The sequence below is a fragment of the Priapulus caudatus genome, unplaced genomic scaffold, assembly GCF_000485595.1.
Source record: "Priapulus caudatus unplaced genomic scaffold, Priapulus_caudatus-5.0.1 Scaffold2301, whole genome shotgun sequence".
Lineage (NCBI taxonomy): Eukaryota > Metazoa > Priapulida > Priapulimorpha > Priapulimorphida > Priapulidae > Priapulus > Priapulus caudatus.
The window spans coordinates 5291-23472 of NW_014579362.1; the positions used below are offsets into that span (position 1 = coordinate 5291).

Sequence of the window (18182 nt, forward strand, 5' to 3'; positions counted from 1 at the left end):
CGCAGTAGGCATGTAAACAATAGGCTGCTCACGTAATACATAATAAAAACATGAACAACTGCTATTAGTGATGGGCATTTTATATAAACCGTGATTCCGTTCTGGGTATGAATAATGAAATCTTTAGTTTGAATATTTTACGAATTATTATGCTAAGAAATTATAGTTATTATTTTTAATAGAACAACTGCTGAGGATATATCATTGGTATTGAGGTGCCCTTCGCATTTTTTGCTATAATGTCAATTGTATTACCTTAAAATATATGCTATCAGTGATCGACCTAAACGCACATGTAAATAAACACGCTGATCTTCCTATAAACACCATTGAAATACTTTTGAATTCTTGGAAATGAGAATTCTGCTAATGTTTTCGCAAATTTATGGTAAATGTGGCACCAAAGCTTAAAAATCGGCTAAAGATGAGGTAATCTAACTATAAATTATGCGCCCATTTCTTCTGCTGCTACAGATGTTTGTTTCGGTGTAAAGTTGGAGGACTTCAAATTGTACAACGTGTAAATACTCTTTACAAAAATCAGGGTGAACATCATAAAATATATACAACTTGCAGAATTTATTCCAAAGAAGCTCTTTTATTTACAATTTGTTGCTCTCGAGTGAAATACAAAGTTAGGTGAATGTTTTTCATGCCAAGAAAAGATGCAGTTTAAATCAAATATAGCATTTTAATCATAGACTTACTCCAACAAAACCATCAGATTCTGCGTAGTTCTAGCACAAAGTGAAATTCTGAAACAATGCATGCACCAAATACACTCCATGTACTATTAAGCTAGCAAGAAGTGGCCAGCTAATGATAACACTGCTATAATATAGTCAACAAAATCGTGAACATTGCAAACTATTACGTTTTATGAGGGCTGCATTATAGCAGCCCTGATAACAGCGGGACTGCTAACTTCCGGCTCAAACTCCTGCGTATGTAAACTGTGAACGCGTTTTTATGCGGGCTGCATGTATAGCAGCCCTGATAAACAGCGAGCGTGAGCTGCTACTTCCGCTCAAACTCCTCGTATGTAAACTGTGAACCGTGTTTTTATGCGGGCTGATTATAGCAGCCTGATAAGCACGAGCGAACTGGCTATAAGTTGCCGGACTCAAACTCCTGCCGTATGTAAAAACTGTGAACCGGTTTTTATGCGCGGCTGCATTTATAGCAGCCCTGATAAAAGCAGCAGAGCGACTGCTAACTCGATTCCGGCTCAATAACTCCTCGTATGTAAACATCGAAAGCGTTTTTATGGCGGGGCTGCATTAAAGCAGGCCCTGAGTAACGGACGGACTGTCAAGTCCAAACAGACTATTGTTCGCTTGACATCATGCAGTCAGCACGATCAACGTTAAAATGATTGGAATAAGGCCCTAACCGATGTAGTGATAATTACATTATTCTGCTAAAGTTTAAATTCACGCTTATTTGAACACTTGAGACAAAAATACATTTAATAAGAACTTATTACTTCCGTGACGCTTTCATATTCCGAAGAAATTACAAACAAGTTGAGAAGCCGTTATATTAAGCAATTTAATTAACGAAAGTTTTTGATCTAAACATTGGGAGATGCAATGCATGACAACTTTTATTGAAACAGATATATTTTATTACTCAAGCTTGGAAGCTATGTGTGAGCTATTACTTTCCAATTGCTTGTTCTGCTGTGCGTTGTGGCAGATGCTTGAAGTCTAACCTTCAACTGCACACAGAGGTATTGACATAGCAGCAAAAAGTTGATGCTGAAATAATAGACAGTTGAAAAAAAGAGCAATGTAGATTTGTAGATTAGATCAGCATTGAATACGTAACACAAAGACTATCAACATACATAAAACTTTCCCATAGTTTGATATCAGCTTTAGATCAGGCTCTTAGAAAGACTAAAAGTTGATTAGCTTGGCCCAATCTTATACTGGGAAAGTCTTTTTCCATAATCGTCTATGCATATATTCATATGAGATTGTGGGTCCTTGATATTCTTCTGTTCCATCTGCAATCTTTGTTACTGCTTCACAAAGCTCACGTTTATGTAATAGCAAAGTAGGGCAGATAAATAGTATCATCATTTGGCTTTAATCATCCCATCTTTTAAAAGTTATCTGCCATCCACGCATTTGCTTCTGCTGTTTTCGCTACTGCATCTTTCCCTTGCCCACAGTTCCATGAATTAGCGGTGAACTAGTGATTGGTGTCATTTCTTACCCTCTCAAGCATGTGTGATGAGTTAGGTAATGAAGATATCATAAAATTAAGAGAAAGCTTGCATAATTATACACGCTAGAAATAGTCAGCAGTTCTGACGCGTTATGTGTTCATGCGCATTTTGTACGCACCAGTTACAATAAATGGCTATAACGCAGTAAATAACCATGCAGTTTTGAGATGCTATTGATTTGACGGGCCAGTTTGTGGCCCCGCTATTTACGGGTTCTTATGTAGTCATCACAGGCAGCAAATAGGCTATCAGGTCAAGTTTTGAAGCATTGTTTAAAAGCGAATCATACCAGGCTGCTGACTGCAAGCCCGATTCGCGTCATTCTCAGGCACCTGCAAACAACTACTAGGATTTGCGACAGAGATCGATAACGCATATTTACAGAGACGGCCAGTAAAAAGGTGTTGTGTTGTGTATTGAAATTTTGTTTACAATATGTGCTGCCAGCCTATAGCGGTGTTATGGTAACTATGTAAAGCCTACCCATAGGTTTTCATTTACCAAGAGCAGATTATTTCTTTATGAGTAAGAACTTTGAATACAATATCTGGCGCACGAGGGATGTGCAACACACCCACTGGCATCAACGGAAGCCAAGGGGGAGATCGGATGTGAATCTGTGGAGTAGAAAAAAATTCCTCGCTAAAAATTTTACGTTGTCGACACGAGACCACAACGTCCTTCTGGCGACCGTCTCCACGGAAGATATGGCCTTCCGAACTTCCGCAGCTTCAAAGTGCGAAGCGACGAACAACGTTGGACCCCGATGGGACAAATGGAATTTCCCGATAACGAGCGACTGATCACGGCGATGGAGAAATAATAGAATTACCTCCAGCCGATATCGAAAGCAAGCTGCTCTTCTCGTTCCTATAGCACTTAAAGTATGGTGCCGATTGGAGACCCTCATCTATCGAAGCTGAAATGCTGTATGAGCAGAACAGGCTGACCGCGACGTAGGCGGGAGATATGGCGCACCGCGACTGTAAAATCACGATGTTTACCAACGATCGAAGATCTCTCACTGCGCTACTTCACGCGCAAAGAAAAACACAGCATTCGAAGTTATAACATTCAGGCAGGCAGCCACAAACTCGAAGGTGAAGAATAAATTGAACACTTTTCGTTAGCGAGACTATCATGGCGAATCAATGTGATTTTTCTGAGCAGAAAGGAGAAGCCAATCAAAGTTATTTTCTCCTAGTTCATCTCAGCCACTCAGACGTCCGTGGCACTCAGAGGAGATTTAGAGGCTGATGAAGCTTGTAAACTTGCCAGATCACTAGAAGATTAGTGAAATTTTAGCAGGCCACAAAAAGTAGAGACCTCACACCAACCCTCCTACTGCCTCGCGTGTATGCACATCCAACGACAGAACAAATGTGCAGCATCGCCGTATACAACAGGCCGCGCCCCAACAGAGGGCGTCCATGTCACGGTGGTAGAATAGTGCGACGCCAGGCTACAGCCAGAGTAAGCAAATCGACAGGGTGCCAGGAAAAGTCAGGGTTGTCGTGACTAACTGTGGCTCACGCAAGCATCAGCACTCTCGGCTGCCCTGGCCAGAGGGAAAACCTGGCAGTTGCCTGTCTTAAGATTGACACTTTTCCAGAGTATGGCAGATCTCGCGTGACAGAAATGGACAGCGCACGAGACAAGAGGCCACCATACGCGCACAGGTCAGCTCAACATGGAATCGGCCAACACCAACCAGACAACGACACGACACAGACTATGCCTCACCGCTCATGAAGTTGCCATACCGCCAGTGCGAGGCATATCCTTTCCAAACAAGCCGGGCGCACGAGCAGACCTTCCAACACGCTCCGTGAGGATTGGCATATCAGTCATCACCATGACAATAGAGCAGCAAGCGCCTGCTGTCTAGCATCATTTGAGCTCAGACACTTATGAGAAACTCCGGCTGCCTTTGCCAAGCACTCGAGCCAGCCAACGTCGCTGGGTATACCCATAATGGATGCATCAACTCCACTGCCTATGCTAGGGGTACGCACAGCCGCTGATGTCATTCAAGAGCTGTCAACAACGTGCAGCAGCGTATTCACAGTCGCTTAAAGTATAAGAGGCAACCTCCTTAGTTCGGCAATGAGACTGCAGCAGGACGCTCGCATCGCATGTGCACTAAGCTCAGAATGTGAGGGAACAAATCAAAGGCCTTCTGCGTGACCGCTACACACAGCAAATAGTATGGTGAATAGCCCAGAGCTCTTCGAGGGAATAGGAAAATTCCGCACAAGTTGTGAGCCCTCCACATCGATGAGACCGTACAGCCTAAACAGCAACCTCAGCGACGGGCATTCCGTTTCACATCAAGAAAGACGTGGGAGAAGAGCTCAAGGCGCTTGAGGACCTGACATCATAGAGAAAGCCGAAGGACCAACTCCATGGGTCCAGTCCACTTGTCGTGGTGCCAAGAAAAGTGGCGAAGTCCGTCTGTGTGTCGATATGAGAGAGGGCAACAAGCTAGTTAAGAGAGTCAAACACTGCTCCATGCCGACAATAGAGCGACCTTATAAGCAGACCTAAATGGCTCAACCGTCTTCATGCACCTTAGATCTTGCCTCCGGGTATCACCTAGCTTGAGGCTAGACCCCCGAAGCAGCGCCAATCCAGACCACCTTTAGCTCACAATGTCGCCCTGTAGCAAGATACAAAAGACTGATGTTGGAATAAAGCGCAGCATCCGAAATAGTTCAGAATGCTGTAGAGGGAGACGATACGCGACATTCCTGGTGTCAAGAATATGCTCAGACGATATTGTGGTGGGCACGGCAAAAGACCAGCCGAACATGATGCAGGCGGCTTACACACTGTTCTACACCGCCTATCGCCCGGTGAATGCCAAGCTCAACAGACAAGTGTAAATGTCGCCAGGCATTGTGACATTTCTAGCTGTCAGATCTTCAGCAGCAATAGGTGTTAGAGCAGATCCTAAAAGGATTTGAAGCCAATAAACAAATGTGGCCAGTCCACCTACTAACGCTGGCGGAATTAAGATCATTCCGGGCATGGCTGCAATATGTGCGCCCGCCGAGTTCATGCGCTAACTTTGGCCTACGCGTCAACCACACGCAACTCAGAGCAGCTGACTCTGCCAAGATGCCCTATGGCAATGGAAGAAAGCCAGCACCGAAGCTTCAACAAGCTTGAAGCAAGCGCCTCTCGTCAGCACAGATAATGACTGTACTTCGACGGCCACACAAAGACTTCAGATCTGATGGTTGATGCTAGCGGCCACCGGCCTCGAGGCAAATACTGACTCAAGACGGAAAGATTAGTCAGCTACGCCAGCAAGCGTTAACCGACGTGGAACGACGATTACTCCCAGACTGGCGAGAGATGTGGCGCACTGTAATGGGGTAGCAGACACTTCCACTTTACCTATTATGGGGCTCTGCATTTCCAAGCCATCCTCCGATTGCACAAGCCACTAATCGTATCTTCAAAAGCCAGAGGCCAGCAACAGCACGACAATAGAAACGCTGAAGACCTCCGTCTCAGCACCGCTACAACTTCCAGGGCTAAAATACGTCCGCGGTAAGATGACAAGATCCTGCGACTACGCTGAGTGCGCCACCCATGCTCAAAAACACCATGCCAGACTGACAGAGCTGAGGACTTTGTTAATTACGTCTGCTAAGAATGCTGTGCCAAAAGCAATGAACTAATGGAGGCAAGTGCAGAAGGAAAACTAAAACAGACACGCAAAGCTCCAAGCAGTATGAACATCGCATCGCGGATGGGCAAGGGAACAGCCCCTGGTCCAAAAAAGTTCAAGAAAGTCAGGCAAGACAACAGTCTGTGGAGATATGCATCCTCCGAGTGGATCACGTAATAGTACTGCGACGTCCAGTCTCCATGCCCAAGCTTGTTAGTCCTCGCCGCATGGCAGGCGGCACCAGGGAATAGTCCAAACCAAAAACAGCTGGCTTCCGGGAAAAAGTTTGGTTCCGCTAAACAATAGACTCCATCGCCGAAGACACTAGAGTAAAAACATGTGCGCCTACCATGTCAGGCATGCTTTTCGGCAGTCATTCCAGCCCACGGCAGACGCTCAAGGCCTAGAGCAGTTGGCCTGGGCGGGCCCATGAAAAGAAATCTCCATTGACTTTCTTGGCGCCACTTCCGTCCATGATGTGCTTTTTGGTTGCCATAGGACAACTAACAGTCGTTTCCCTGAGGTAGAGAATTATAGTCATCAACTTCTGGCAAAGACTGTTATACGCCACAGTTAGACGCAATGTTCGGCTAGACAGTGGCATCGCCAGAAACTGTCTATTCTGACATCTGGAGCGCACCTTTCAACAGCGAAGACTTCAAAATGTTCGCCAAACCGCTTGGATTCAGGCACAGAACGCTGTCACAGTGCCGCTATGGCCGCAAGCCAACGGGGAGGCTGAACATTTCATGAGCCCTCCGCAATGAAAGTCCATCAGAGCTGCTCATGTTGACCACAGAAAGTTGGAAGGGCAGGAAGTTTAAACATTCCTGAGAGCAATACCATGAGGGCAATGCCTGCATTGCCACGTAACTGCTGTTCTCCAGCGCGAAGCGCCTATAATAAAGCAAATCAGGACGCAAGCAGCCTTGCCATCACGCAGCGCTACCAGCTGTTGCTTCTTTTGGACGTCCCAAGCGTCATGCAAGACAACAGAACGAAGCTGAGAAAAGGCTAAGGCTAAAGGCCTATTACGACAGCCGGCAAGAACGCCAAAGTCTGCGCCACTCTCGCATAGGCGACACAGTACTGGTCAAGCAGCGCCGCACCGTAATAAGATTGTCCACTCGCATTCGACCGCTCAGGCCTCTGACCATCACCGCTAGGTAGGGCTGCCATGGTAAACTGCAACAAGGGGTGGATTTACAGTGTGACACGGAAATGTCTCTCTAACTTCAAACCATTCCAAAGGAGAGCTACGGAACCTGAATGCCTAGATTAGACGGACCCCCATCAAGGCAGACCACCAAAGGAGCCCTCCAGGACATCCGAATAACAAGCACCCCTGAGGACGCCTGTCTGAGGAGTACCAAAGAAAGACAGTCGAAAACGAACCGGAGAGAAGAAGTCGTCCTCCTGTCCGCTTCAAGGACTAGCGTATGTCTATGCACATAAGCACATAGGTTGTGAAAACCACATGGGAGTGAAGTGCTGTATACCTCTCCTCCCAATTTGGCTGCAATTAAAATGAGGACGCAAATATGCTCTAGTGTGGGGCAATTTCAAATTCTGTGACTTTCATCAGTGTGCAATGTTTGAAGAGATTAATTGTCGAGTTAATAACTTCAATAATTTTAGTCTGTTAATAGTGATTTTAGTTTTTAAACTCAAAGTTTTAATTTTCTAAGCTAAAGCAATACTCTGTACCTACTTGTATCAGCTTGTAAAATAGGGCAAATCATTGCATAAAGAGCACAAACATTGCATAGTTTTTATTCATTTTTGAAACTTGCATAACTTTATTCCGTGAAACTACTCCAGTAGTCACCTACTGACACCCTCACATGGGTAGAAATGAACTTTTCCACGGCTCCTCAGCTAAGCATGCACCTGTGTTCGTGTGTGTGCGTGCGTGCGTGTTTGTGTGACTATATGTATGTGTCTAGGCGTGTGTGTGTGTGTGTGTGTGTGTGTGCATGCGTGCGTGCGTGTATGTATATTTACATACAGTATGTATAAATAAATTTCTACACGTTTATTATTGCTACTATATTTTACGTACACTTCGTCAGCGGGATTAAGTTGGTTACTCGATAGAGAACGTAGGTTATGGTTATTGCTTGTCAGAAATCGTGTGCTGTATGTCTGTGTGGTGAATGGCAGCTCTTGCATAGTGTCATGTAGATGAAGGCCAGGAGCAGTAAGATACTGCTCATGGCCAAAAGATTATAATCGCTAGTACTACTGACTGTATATGGTAAAATACCAAATGAATTAATACAAAATAGTAAGTAATCAGATTTCTCTAGGTGAAAAGTATTTCTCTTCCTTTTATTGAGATCCATAATTACCTCTCATAACTTTGGGTTTACCAATCTCTATGTAATGCTGTGATTGAAATAAATCTGAATAGGTTCATCTGATAGAATTAAGCCGAATGGATGTGTTGGAAGTGATTTTGAAGCATCTTATACATACAATATAGTACACATTAGTTGACAATAAACAATGTTTTACTAAAAGTAAACGACATTGTATTAATACTGTTGTTACACGCGCATAATTCCTATTCTTGATTTGCATAAAACAGCAGCCAAATTATGGGATATTTTAGCAATGACATAGGAAGATCAGCGTGTTTACATGTGCGTTTAGGTCGATCACTGATAGCATATATTTAAGGTAATACAATTGACATGATACAAAAAATGCGAAGGGCACCTCATACCAATGATATCCCAGTTTTCATTAAAAAAAACTATAATTCTTTAGCCATAATATATTCGTAAATATTCAATAAAATTCTATTCATACACAAACGGAATCACGTTTATATAAAATGCCACACTAATAGCGTTTGTTCATGTTTTATTATTAATTAGTGAGCAGCCTATGGTTTACATTCCTACTGCACAATACTCTGTACCTACTTGTATCAGCTTGTAAAATAGGGCAAATCATTGCATAAAGAGCACAAACATTGCATAGTTTTTTTTATTTATTTTTGAAACTTGCATAACTTTATTCCGTGAAACTACTCCAGTAGTCACCTACTGACACCCTCACATGGGTAGAAATTAACTTTTGAACAAGGGAGTCCATCATCCAGGCCCTTCCCTCAAAAAGAGGTAGTCCGCAGCAAAATGAAGGAGTCCGCAGTCTGAAGTTCAACATGTACCGCCACCATTTTTCCTCCCACACACTACCTACGTAGAGCCTGTGTTCAAACTTCAATACATCCTCAAAGTGGGACCAACCCACCCTCTCTCCATGATATAATTATGCAAAGACCGAATAGAACCAGATGAAGGGTTGGGGGCGTCATTGGTAGTGTATGGCACCTAGGGGGGGGATTGTTAATTCAGACCTGAAGGTGTAAAAGGAACTCTGTAACCTTGTGTTATTTCTGCCTTTCCTTTACTTTCCCAGAAATAATCTTCTCAATTATTTTAATTTTGGTTCGTTTCGCTTCGCTTTTTTGCCTGCTGCTATTTTCTTTCTACCTATAAAATAATCTAAGAACCAGGCCGTTACTCTACGATTAGATAGATAGTGTAGTATAGTAATCCATTTGTTGCGTTTGCTATTCTTCTTGCATTCATCAAACTGCGTAATGGGTCCTGGTAAATTACAAAGTGATCTTATTATTTTGACTGCTTCTGCTACTGCCGACGAGTTGAAACACGAACATATCTGCACCATGAACTCACACTGAATGTGAATGAAGTGTGAAGATTCTGTTAGATATATTCATAGTTAAAGTGGAAAAGTCACCATTTGCGGTTACTAAATTAAAGCAACGTCTACGAGTACTTGTTATCAGTAATTCACGCTGTTACTGTATGAGTGAAAGTAGTATAACTACTTGTCGTGTATATATATATATATATATATATATTAACGGCTGTATCACGGTAGGTTGATGAATGCAAGTTTCATGTTTAATGTAGGACTCTGGCCCTATATTCTTTCAATGGAGCAGCGACTTGTATAACTAAGCATTCTTAGTGAATAAAGCTGTTGTTAGCATGCAGTTTATGTATTGATGTATGTATGTTCTTGTTTCATTCATTTGTTAAATGGTAAGCGTTAAAACGTGCACAATTCGGTGCCATTATAAAAACAAGCATGATCTATACAGATAGATATGGCAAGTAAAATAATTCTATTCTATTTTTGCTAAATAGTAAGCGATCACACGTGCACAATTCGGTGTCATTATAAAAACAAGCATCAACTAGACGTATAGAGATCTGGCAAGTAAAATTATTCTATTCTGTTTTTGCTAATGGTACGCGATAACACGTGCACAATTTGGTGTCATAAAAACAAGCGTAGAGATGAGTAGAAGACGTAAAGATAGATACTGGCAAGTAAAATGATTCGATCTATTTTGGTATTTCGTATAAGTTTTCGACTCCGTAGTTACTCGTGTGGTTCTGATAGATGTTCGGCGCTGACGGAACGACATCTTCGTCTGCTGACTTCGCCAGCTCTTTGCCTGTTGCTTTTGACATACTCCTATCAACAACAAAAAATTCTTAATGATACTTTGTCCTGGGTGTGATATGTGTGTGTTTCTTTAATTCTGTTGTGATGTGTTAATGTGAAAGATAGTGAATAAATGCATTACGAACGGTGGTTGTATTTGATATATGTTCCATATAATAACGGAAACGGTGTTACAATGGTCGGCATCCATCAATAGCAATATCGCGAGAAAGGAAACTGTTCCTGCCCGGGAATAAGTCTCCTTGTGTAAAATCTGAGCGCATGTCTAGCGTGTCAGCATATCGAGTCAATGAAACTTGCTTAGTGCGAAATGTTTGCTGACTAATTGTTGCTTGAACGATGCGAAGGACAAAAATTATATTTGGCCTAAATATCGCAGTCCTGAATATGGAATAGTCTTATCACTATTCCGGAATATGGTCTAGTCCGGAATCACTAATCTGGAAACGGAAAATTCCCGGCAAATTCCTGAAGATATGTACTTCGGTATATGAATCTCGAGACAGATTTCTGCCAATTTTCTAGACATTTTTCTGCCTGACCCAATGGAAATTTCCATTTTAAATAGACATGTTGGGCGTGAAATGGCACACTATCTCACAGTTTCATTTAAGAATAAAATGGGCTTAAAAACTTCGATAACTTTGTTATATTATTTATCACATTTATTTTATGGTTATTTACATTCATTAAGATAATTATTTAGTTTTGCTCGAGAACCCCTGGCGGATAATAGCAATTGCCCTCGCCCATTGATGCTACAGGTCAGAATGTGGAGGTGTCTATTATCAGGTGGAAATAATGTGTTACGCATGATATATTATAGCAGACTAAAGCTAGTAAATGTAGACTTCCCCTTACTCTGTGGTGTCATGCTGCATTATTATTTATTCGTGATATAATCGGCATTTTATATCTGTACATATATGGGTTATGCTGCTGATGTGACTTGGATAAAAATACAATGGAATAAACCCCCGTAGGCCTATAGGAAGCAAACCCACATATCCTGTTCTAAACTTGCATGGTACATCACGCAAGTTATTTTAGAAATTCGTTTCTCTGCTCCACGTATCTGCATAATACACGGAAAATCTATATGTTATATTTGTTGCGAAAAACATCGAACATTGCCAAACTTACATGTCAAGATACGCGGTCGGTGATTCTGGTAACGGCATTTCTTGATCTTTTTCTCTCCATTCATTTTTACTGGTCACCTCATGATATTCGTATGCCACTTCTTTGTCGGGTTTCGCTGATTGCCTGCAACGCAGCAAACACAAATAGTGTTGTTACATATGTGTATTATATAATATATCGTATATTATATATAAATACAAATGGTATTTCAGCTTGTTTATTATTAAAGTTTACTCATTTGTTGTTTTCCCCACGCAATAATTACCATGTACTGTAAACAGCATTCGACTGCAACAAGCACTGGACTATAAAAGGTAGAAATATAGGCGAAGTAGGTGCAGTGTTTATTTCTGATAAATCCTGAATTTGAACTTCATCACCTAAAGTACAGTCTCAGCAATGATCTCATGACCTAAAATAACATGCTTCACGGTCCACGAAACTGTAACAAAGAAGCGGAGCGTCTAGCATTGATCCAAACGACAGATCAACACTGCGATACGCATGCAGTTGGAAAGGCTTCCCCTTATACAATTTACCAGGAGACCGTCGCCAGAAACATATCAATGGCGCAAAAACTTATCAACTTTTGAAACGAAGTGCCGCGCAATAGACATGACATCTTCCGGGCTCACGGCAGTCGTAACTATCGATGCTGTTTCTGATGACAACGTGCCGCATGCTGTGCACCTCCTCCCCTCCCTCTCCTCCCCCTCGTCATCCCTCCCGTCTTCCCCCTCACTCCCGTCCTCCCCCTCACTCCCGTGCTCCCCCTCCTCTCCCTCCTCCCCTCCTTCTCATCATCCCCCGCCTCCTCCCCTCCCTCTCCTCTCATCATCCCTCCCGTCCTCCCCCTCACTCCCGTGCTCCCCCTCCTCTCCCTCCTCCCCCTCTTCTCCCGTCTTCCCCTACATCTCCTCTCATCATCCCTCCCGTCCTCCCCCTCTTCTCCCTCCTCCCCTACATCTCCTCTCATCATCCCTCCCGTCTTCCCCCGCCGCCCCGCAAAACTCACATCTCGAATCCCGACTGCCGGATGACGTCGGCTCCTCCTCCCGCTGCGGCGCTGGCGCCCTTCTCTCTCCTCGCGCTCCTGCTCTCGTTGATGCTGTTCTCCTGCCGCTCCCGCTGCTGCTGCTGCTGCTGCTGCGTCTGCAGCGCACTGCGCTCCAACCAGATACGCGTGCCGACGACGGTGAGGAAGGCGACGCATCCGAGGACGGCGAACGTCCAGCCGACCGGCCAGAGAACATCCTCGGCGTCGTCGTCAATGTCGTCGGCGAGCGCAGCGACGAGCACGAGGACGATGCCGAGGGCGGAGATGACAATGGAGGTGACGCCGGCGGCGATGATGATTGTTGAGGTTTTCTTGGAGGCGTTGTCGTCTGCGTCGTAGGCTGGTCGCTGCTCCGTATCTAGTGATGTCATTGTTGCTGCTGTTGTTGTTGTTGTTGTTGCGGTGCACTTGCGTCGTCGTCGCACGTGTTCTTTGTCAGAATAAGATGTACGTGTGAGATCAGGTGTCGGAATAAATTGCGCGGATATAGTACGTGGCGTTGCGTTTCTGTTGGTTAAAAAGATAGACGGTAAACAATCGGTGACGAATAGGGCGAACGCTAAGTGCGTGTGCGTTTGTGTGTGTGTGCGTGCGTGTTCATCTTTCGATCACTATGGGTGGGTCACGCACAGGTTGCCTTTTCTCTAGAGTAAATTTAGTTACTCGTCGAAAAAAAAATATATCGAGTGAAAGAGAGATACATATATACTTACATTATAGATTATCGGTCATCTACGCACAGACACTATATTCTGTTTTCTGTTTTGTTTTGATCGGTTCGACTGCAATTCATGTCTGTATTAATTCATATCATAACGGCGATTTCTCGCAGGTTTTCCTCTCTGTTCGCCAACGCTTCGAATATTTATTACTAGCCGTACAACATCCCGCTGCACTTTGCCCTATGCGTGTATATGTGTTGACTGAATATGAGGTGCTGTAGCATAACGTACGCATGTTGGTGTGGTTGGGGGTTGGTGCGTTAGCTTAATATTACCAGGAGATTACGTACGTCTTGATCGTGTAACTTTTGAGCGTCAAATGCTAAATATTTCGAGCTGTTGTGTTTCGGTCAACGGCACCGCGTGGTGTGTGCGTGTTGCAGTTGGTGTCGTGGTGCGGTGTATAATAACATAGCATCAGGCTGATAGCATTAGTGTATACACATAGTGTCAAGAGCATATAAAGAAGAACCTTCTTTATATGCTCTTGATAGTGTGTATAGCACAAGGAAGAACTATATCATACAATAAAAGTAATTTTCTCCCGTATGTTTTGGCGGTGGTGATTTATCAATACGTCTTCTCTAGTCTGTACTCACTGTCGTATCTCACATCTATGTAGATATCTATATATCACACACCGCCGGTACGTAATCATAATTATAGTTAATTTATTCGATAGAGAGATATGTACTTGTAGTGGTACGTTTGTTAATAATTACGTTAATTGCTATCAACATATTCTTAACGTCGTTCACAATCTCGTCTGCTACAGAAACTGTTCTTATACAACTCTACAACATATAAATATTGCACAGTAATTCCCCAGTAATTCTAAAACATATAACGCTCGCAATATAAGATTGGAACTATTGGAAAAACCAGGCTTGCACTTTTTTCGCGCGGGGGGGCGGGGGATTATAGGAGAATACACAACATATACCGTATGTGGAACATATAGGTGGAGTATATATTATAGAACTTACCTTTATGGTGTTTGGTGTGTAGTCTTTCCAAGTGGCTTGGTGTACGTATAATGCGTTTATTTATTTACACTTGCTAACTACTGGGATTTGCTACCTTCTGCATCTACTAGTGATTCATATGGCTTAATATCAGCCTAACTTCCTCAGGTATAGGGCCCATATAAGTCCAGAATGTTTGCAACCTACAGGCACACCCGTTATCACACACGATCTTTGTAATCAATCTTAGTGTATATATCACTCATGGTGTTCAGTATTTGCTTGGCTCACTTATGCAAACATGCTTCATTGCATGTAAATAGACCAGCCTGCATGGCGTTAATTTCAATTCCAACGCAATGTACATCCTTTAATATGTAAATTGCAATAAGCAATTGTAATAAGCAACTAAACAATATAGGTTCGCCCGCTGCTCTCGGGAGTGAGTAATAAATTATAATTATGCATCGTCATAATACATTCGGTGTTTTCACACTTGAAACTAGTAGCTCAAGGTTATAGCTGCTACCACAACATATTGCGTTTTGTTAGGTGATCCAACTAAGTGTCGATATGGGTTGAGTCGTGAAGGGTACTAATATATCGTTTGTAAATTCTCACAATTCCTTCATTCCCTCTGATGAATCGCAGTCCTATGCAATTCATTCCACAGATATAACTCATTGTTTGCATTGTTGGGCGTAGCGCACTCAATGCTCAATCTTTTGTTGCATTCTCACGATTGATGTTCGGATTTATAATCGCTAGGCGTGGTTGCGATGAATCAGCTAAAGGGCCGGACACACTAGGCGATTAAATCGGGCCACTAAATCGCCGGTGAAATCGCCTAGTGTGTCCACTCAATCGCCGCCGATTTAGTCGCCCGATTTAATCGCATAGATCAAAACGTTTTGATATTATCGGGCGATTTAGTCGCCCCATTTAATCGCCTAGTGTGTCCGGTGCCGGCGATAAAATCGCCCGATTGTACAATTCATCAGCCAATCAGAGTTGTTCAATGATACTGACGTAATAGCGTTTCATGTTTAGTATGTCATGTCATGTAATAGCGATGCACGCACGCACGCACGTACGTGTACCTGCACACACACGCACACACGTGTACGTGCACACGCATGCACGCACGTGTACGTGCACACGCACGCACGCACGCACACACGTGTATCTGCACACGCACGCACGAACGTGTACCTGCACACGCACGCAGGCACGCAGGTGAACGTGCACACGCACGCACGCACGCACACATTCATGCACGCACAAATGTTTTCCATGCAAACGCGCGCACACACGCACGCACGCACGCACGCACGTGTACGTGTACGTGCACACGCACGCACGCATGCACGCAGGTGAACGTACACACGCACGCACGCACGCACGTATATGTGCATACGCACGCTCGCACGCACGCACTCACGTGTACCTGCACACACGCAGGCACGCATGTGTACGTTCACACGCACGCACGCATGTACGCACGTGTAAGTGCACACGCACGCACGCGCGCACGTGTACGTGCACACACACATACACGCACGTGTACGCACGCACGCACGCACGTTTACATACACACGCACGCACGCATGAATGCACGCAGGTGTACGTGCACACGCATGCACCCACGCACGCACGCACGACTAGGCGATTTCACCGGCGATTTAGTCGCCCGATTTAATCGCCTAGTGTGTCCGGCCCTTAAGGGTAATAAGTGATAGACCAATAAGACAAATGAAGTTGTATCTACCTGCATGAAGACGTATGTAACTTTAAACCATTATTAAATTTGTGACAGGTAATACTAGTACGTACTAGAGAATAATATAAATTATTGCTGACGCCTTATAGTCTCCAATAACGAAGTTTCTTAGGACCCGAAAGACTCAACTAAACAAAACGTTAAAGCTAACAGTATTGACTTGATTAAACTATCTATTAGTTTTACCTGTTGGTTTCACGCACTGGCAGATCCACGGGTGAGCCTTAGACCCCCCCCCCCACTAAAAGAAAAACAAGAACCTACAAGAAAAAGAATAAAAAAAGAAGTATTCATGATGAACATTTAAAATATGCGTTTTACTTGTTTCCCAAATTTAGTGCGTGACACGTCAGAAACACAAAAAATGAATGTCTGGTGCAGCGGGAGAAGGCTTAGAATGCTCTCTATTCCCCAACTTTCTGGTGTTTTTTGGCCTCCTCGTCGATACCCACCCCCACCTCACTCCTACTGACCCATTCCTGGATCTACCGATGGTTGCACGTTGCACCGCTACTAGTTGCTCTGCATAGGGTTATTAATTAATTAATTAATTAATTAATTAATCTGTGATTTGGCAGGTGATGCTGTCCCGTGCTGAGAAGAGTTAATTGGCTGCACATCTGCTGCTGTCATCGATATCAACGCTACCACATCTTTAGATGAGCGGCAACTTTCCTACGCATGTAAGTTTTGCTAAAAAAAAACTGAGTGACATAACAATATAGTTTAGAAACACGAAGAATTGTTATTTAGTAAAAGAAGTATATTGTTTATTTTGCAATATATACATTGTTAATTTTCATAGTTAATTATATATAGTCACATACTAACATGAACATATCTACACTGTGGACATACAAGTGTACACGTTTAGTCGAGTTTAGTATGCATATGTTCATGCTGTTAAGTTGTTAACCATGGTATCACATATTTTGTTTCTTTTTACAATACCTCGTGTTAGGGCCGTGAACGTGAAAACACTTGTGATCATTTGCATAAATTATGCAGATCGTTGAGAGGTACTTCAGTCACATCAAGTGTGATATCACTGCCAATTTAAGGAGCCAGGAAACCTGTTTCTCTGTGCTGCTATTTATAGAAATGATCATTTCTGTTCATTTTAGCTGTACCTGCGGGTTGAGCGTGGAGAATGTGCAAAATATAAATTCTAAGGATGACCCTGAAAGACAGCTAGAGGCGATTAAAGTAGAGACTGCAAACACAGTTAACAAACTTGGCAGATATGTTCCATAGTTAAAACGTGTTTCTGACTGGTGTCTACGCAGTTATACCTGTCACGCTGTTTTCTTGTGACGTTTTCACTAGTCTAACGTTAAATGTATAACATCATTCAGTGTGGTATATGTATAGACTAACAGCAATTCAACCCCACAAAATAGCCAACTCCGAAAAATGGGGTCCATATGCAGGCAGGGCTGATGTAGCAGGAAAATCAGACACATTGCCAACGTTATAGCCCTTTTTCGTAACGATCACTGCCGCAGGGGGTACAGCCGTGTACTGCTTCGACTGCTTTGAGAGCAAAGAAGATCAGTGAGTGATTATCGTGACACATACTACACAGAAGAATGAGAGAAAGCACCAGCGGAAGCTGTGATGTTGGTGACTGTGATGTCTCAGCACAGTGCCACAGTTCTCTAGTCTACCAGCAAATGTAAAACACCAGGCAAATATCAGCGGTCTGTGGGTTACGATCCATTTTAGGGTTCTCCCCAAGAATTTCAGAAGGCACGTCATTAATGGATAGAGGAGGGGAATTAAGGCCCAGGAGGGGGTTGAACCAATTGGAGTCAGTTTTGGACAAATTGTACAAATTGGACTGTGTTGGAATTGCAAAAAGTAAACAGCTGGAAAATAAGTCATGTTAATTAGACGATTGAGGCATGTCGGGATTTAGGAGGTGTCACAAATTAGCCTCAGCTTTGAAAGCATGTTGAACCCAATGTGTGCAGGCGCGGATTTAGGCCGGTTTGCACCGGTTTCCAGAAACCGGTCACAGGCTGGGTATCTTCAGAATTGACCCTCAAAATTCACCAGAATGCACCAAATATAGCCTTATTTTTTTTA

The 18182-nt window shown here is 43.4% G+C and overlaps 1 protein-coding gene across 4 annotated transcripts; it reads right to left on the reverse strand.

Moving 5' to 3' along the window:
• Positions 1 to 8212: 8212 nt before the first annotated feature.
• LOC106818522 lies at positions 8213 to 14489 on the reverse strand. Of its 4 annotated transcripts, none has more exons than XM_014823224.1 (4): positions 14336 to 14489; positions 12586 to 13057; positions 11571 to 11693; positions 8213 to 10436 (listed from the first exon to the last, which is right to left on the reverse strand). In XM_014823224.1, exons 2-4 carry the CDS (start codon positions 12996 to 12998, stop codon positions 10304 to 10306), a joined length of 669 nt encoding a protein of 222 aa, XP_014678710.1. In that variant the 5' UTR covers positions 12999 to 13057; positions 14336 to 14489; the 3' UTR covers positions 8213 to 10303. The 4 variants fall into 4 exon arrangements, with proteins under 4 accessions (XP_014678710.1, XP_014678708.1, XP_014678709.1 ...); XM_014823222.1 differs by having other exon boundaries at positions 12586 to 13134; XM_014823223.1 differs by lacking the exon at positions 14336 to 14489 and adding an exon at positions 13341 to 13480.
• Positions 14490 to 18182: the final 3693 nt, after the last annotated feature.

What these genes read in the sequence shown, in the direction of transcription:
- LOC106818522 (XM_014823224.1), bottom strand. Translation starts at nt 12,998, where the DNA reads ATGACATCACTAGATACGGAGCAGCGACCAGCCTACGACGCAGACGAC. An exon ending in CGGCAGTCGGGATTCGAGAT is followed by an intron (nt 11,694 to 12,585) that starts GTGAGTTTTGCG and finishes GCTGCGTTGCAG; the next exon opens with GCAATCAGCGAAACCCGACA. An exon ending in CCGACCGCGTATCTTGACAT is followed by an intron (nt 10,437 to 11,570) that starts GTAAGTTTGGCA and finishes TGTTGTTGATAG; the next exon opens with GAGTATGTCAAAAGCAACAG.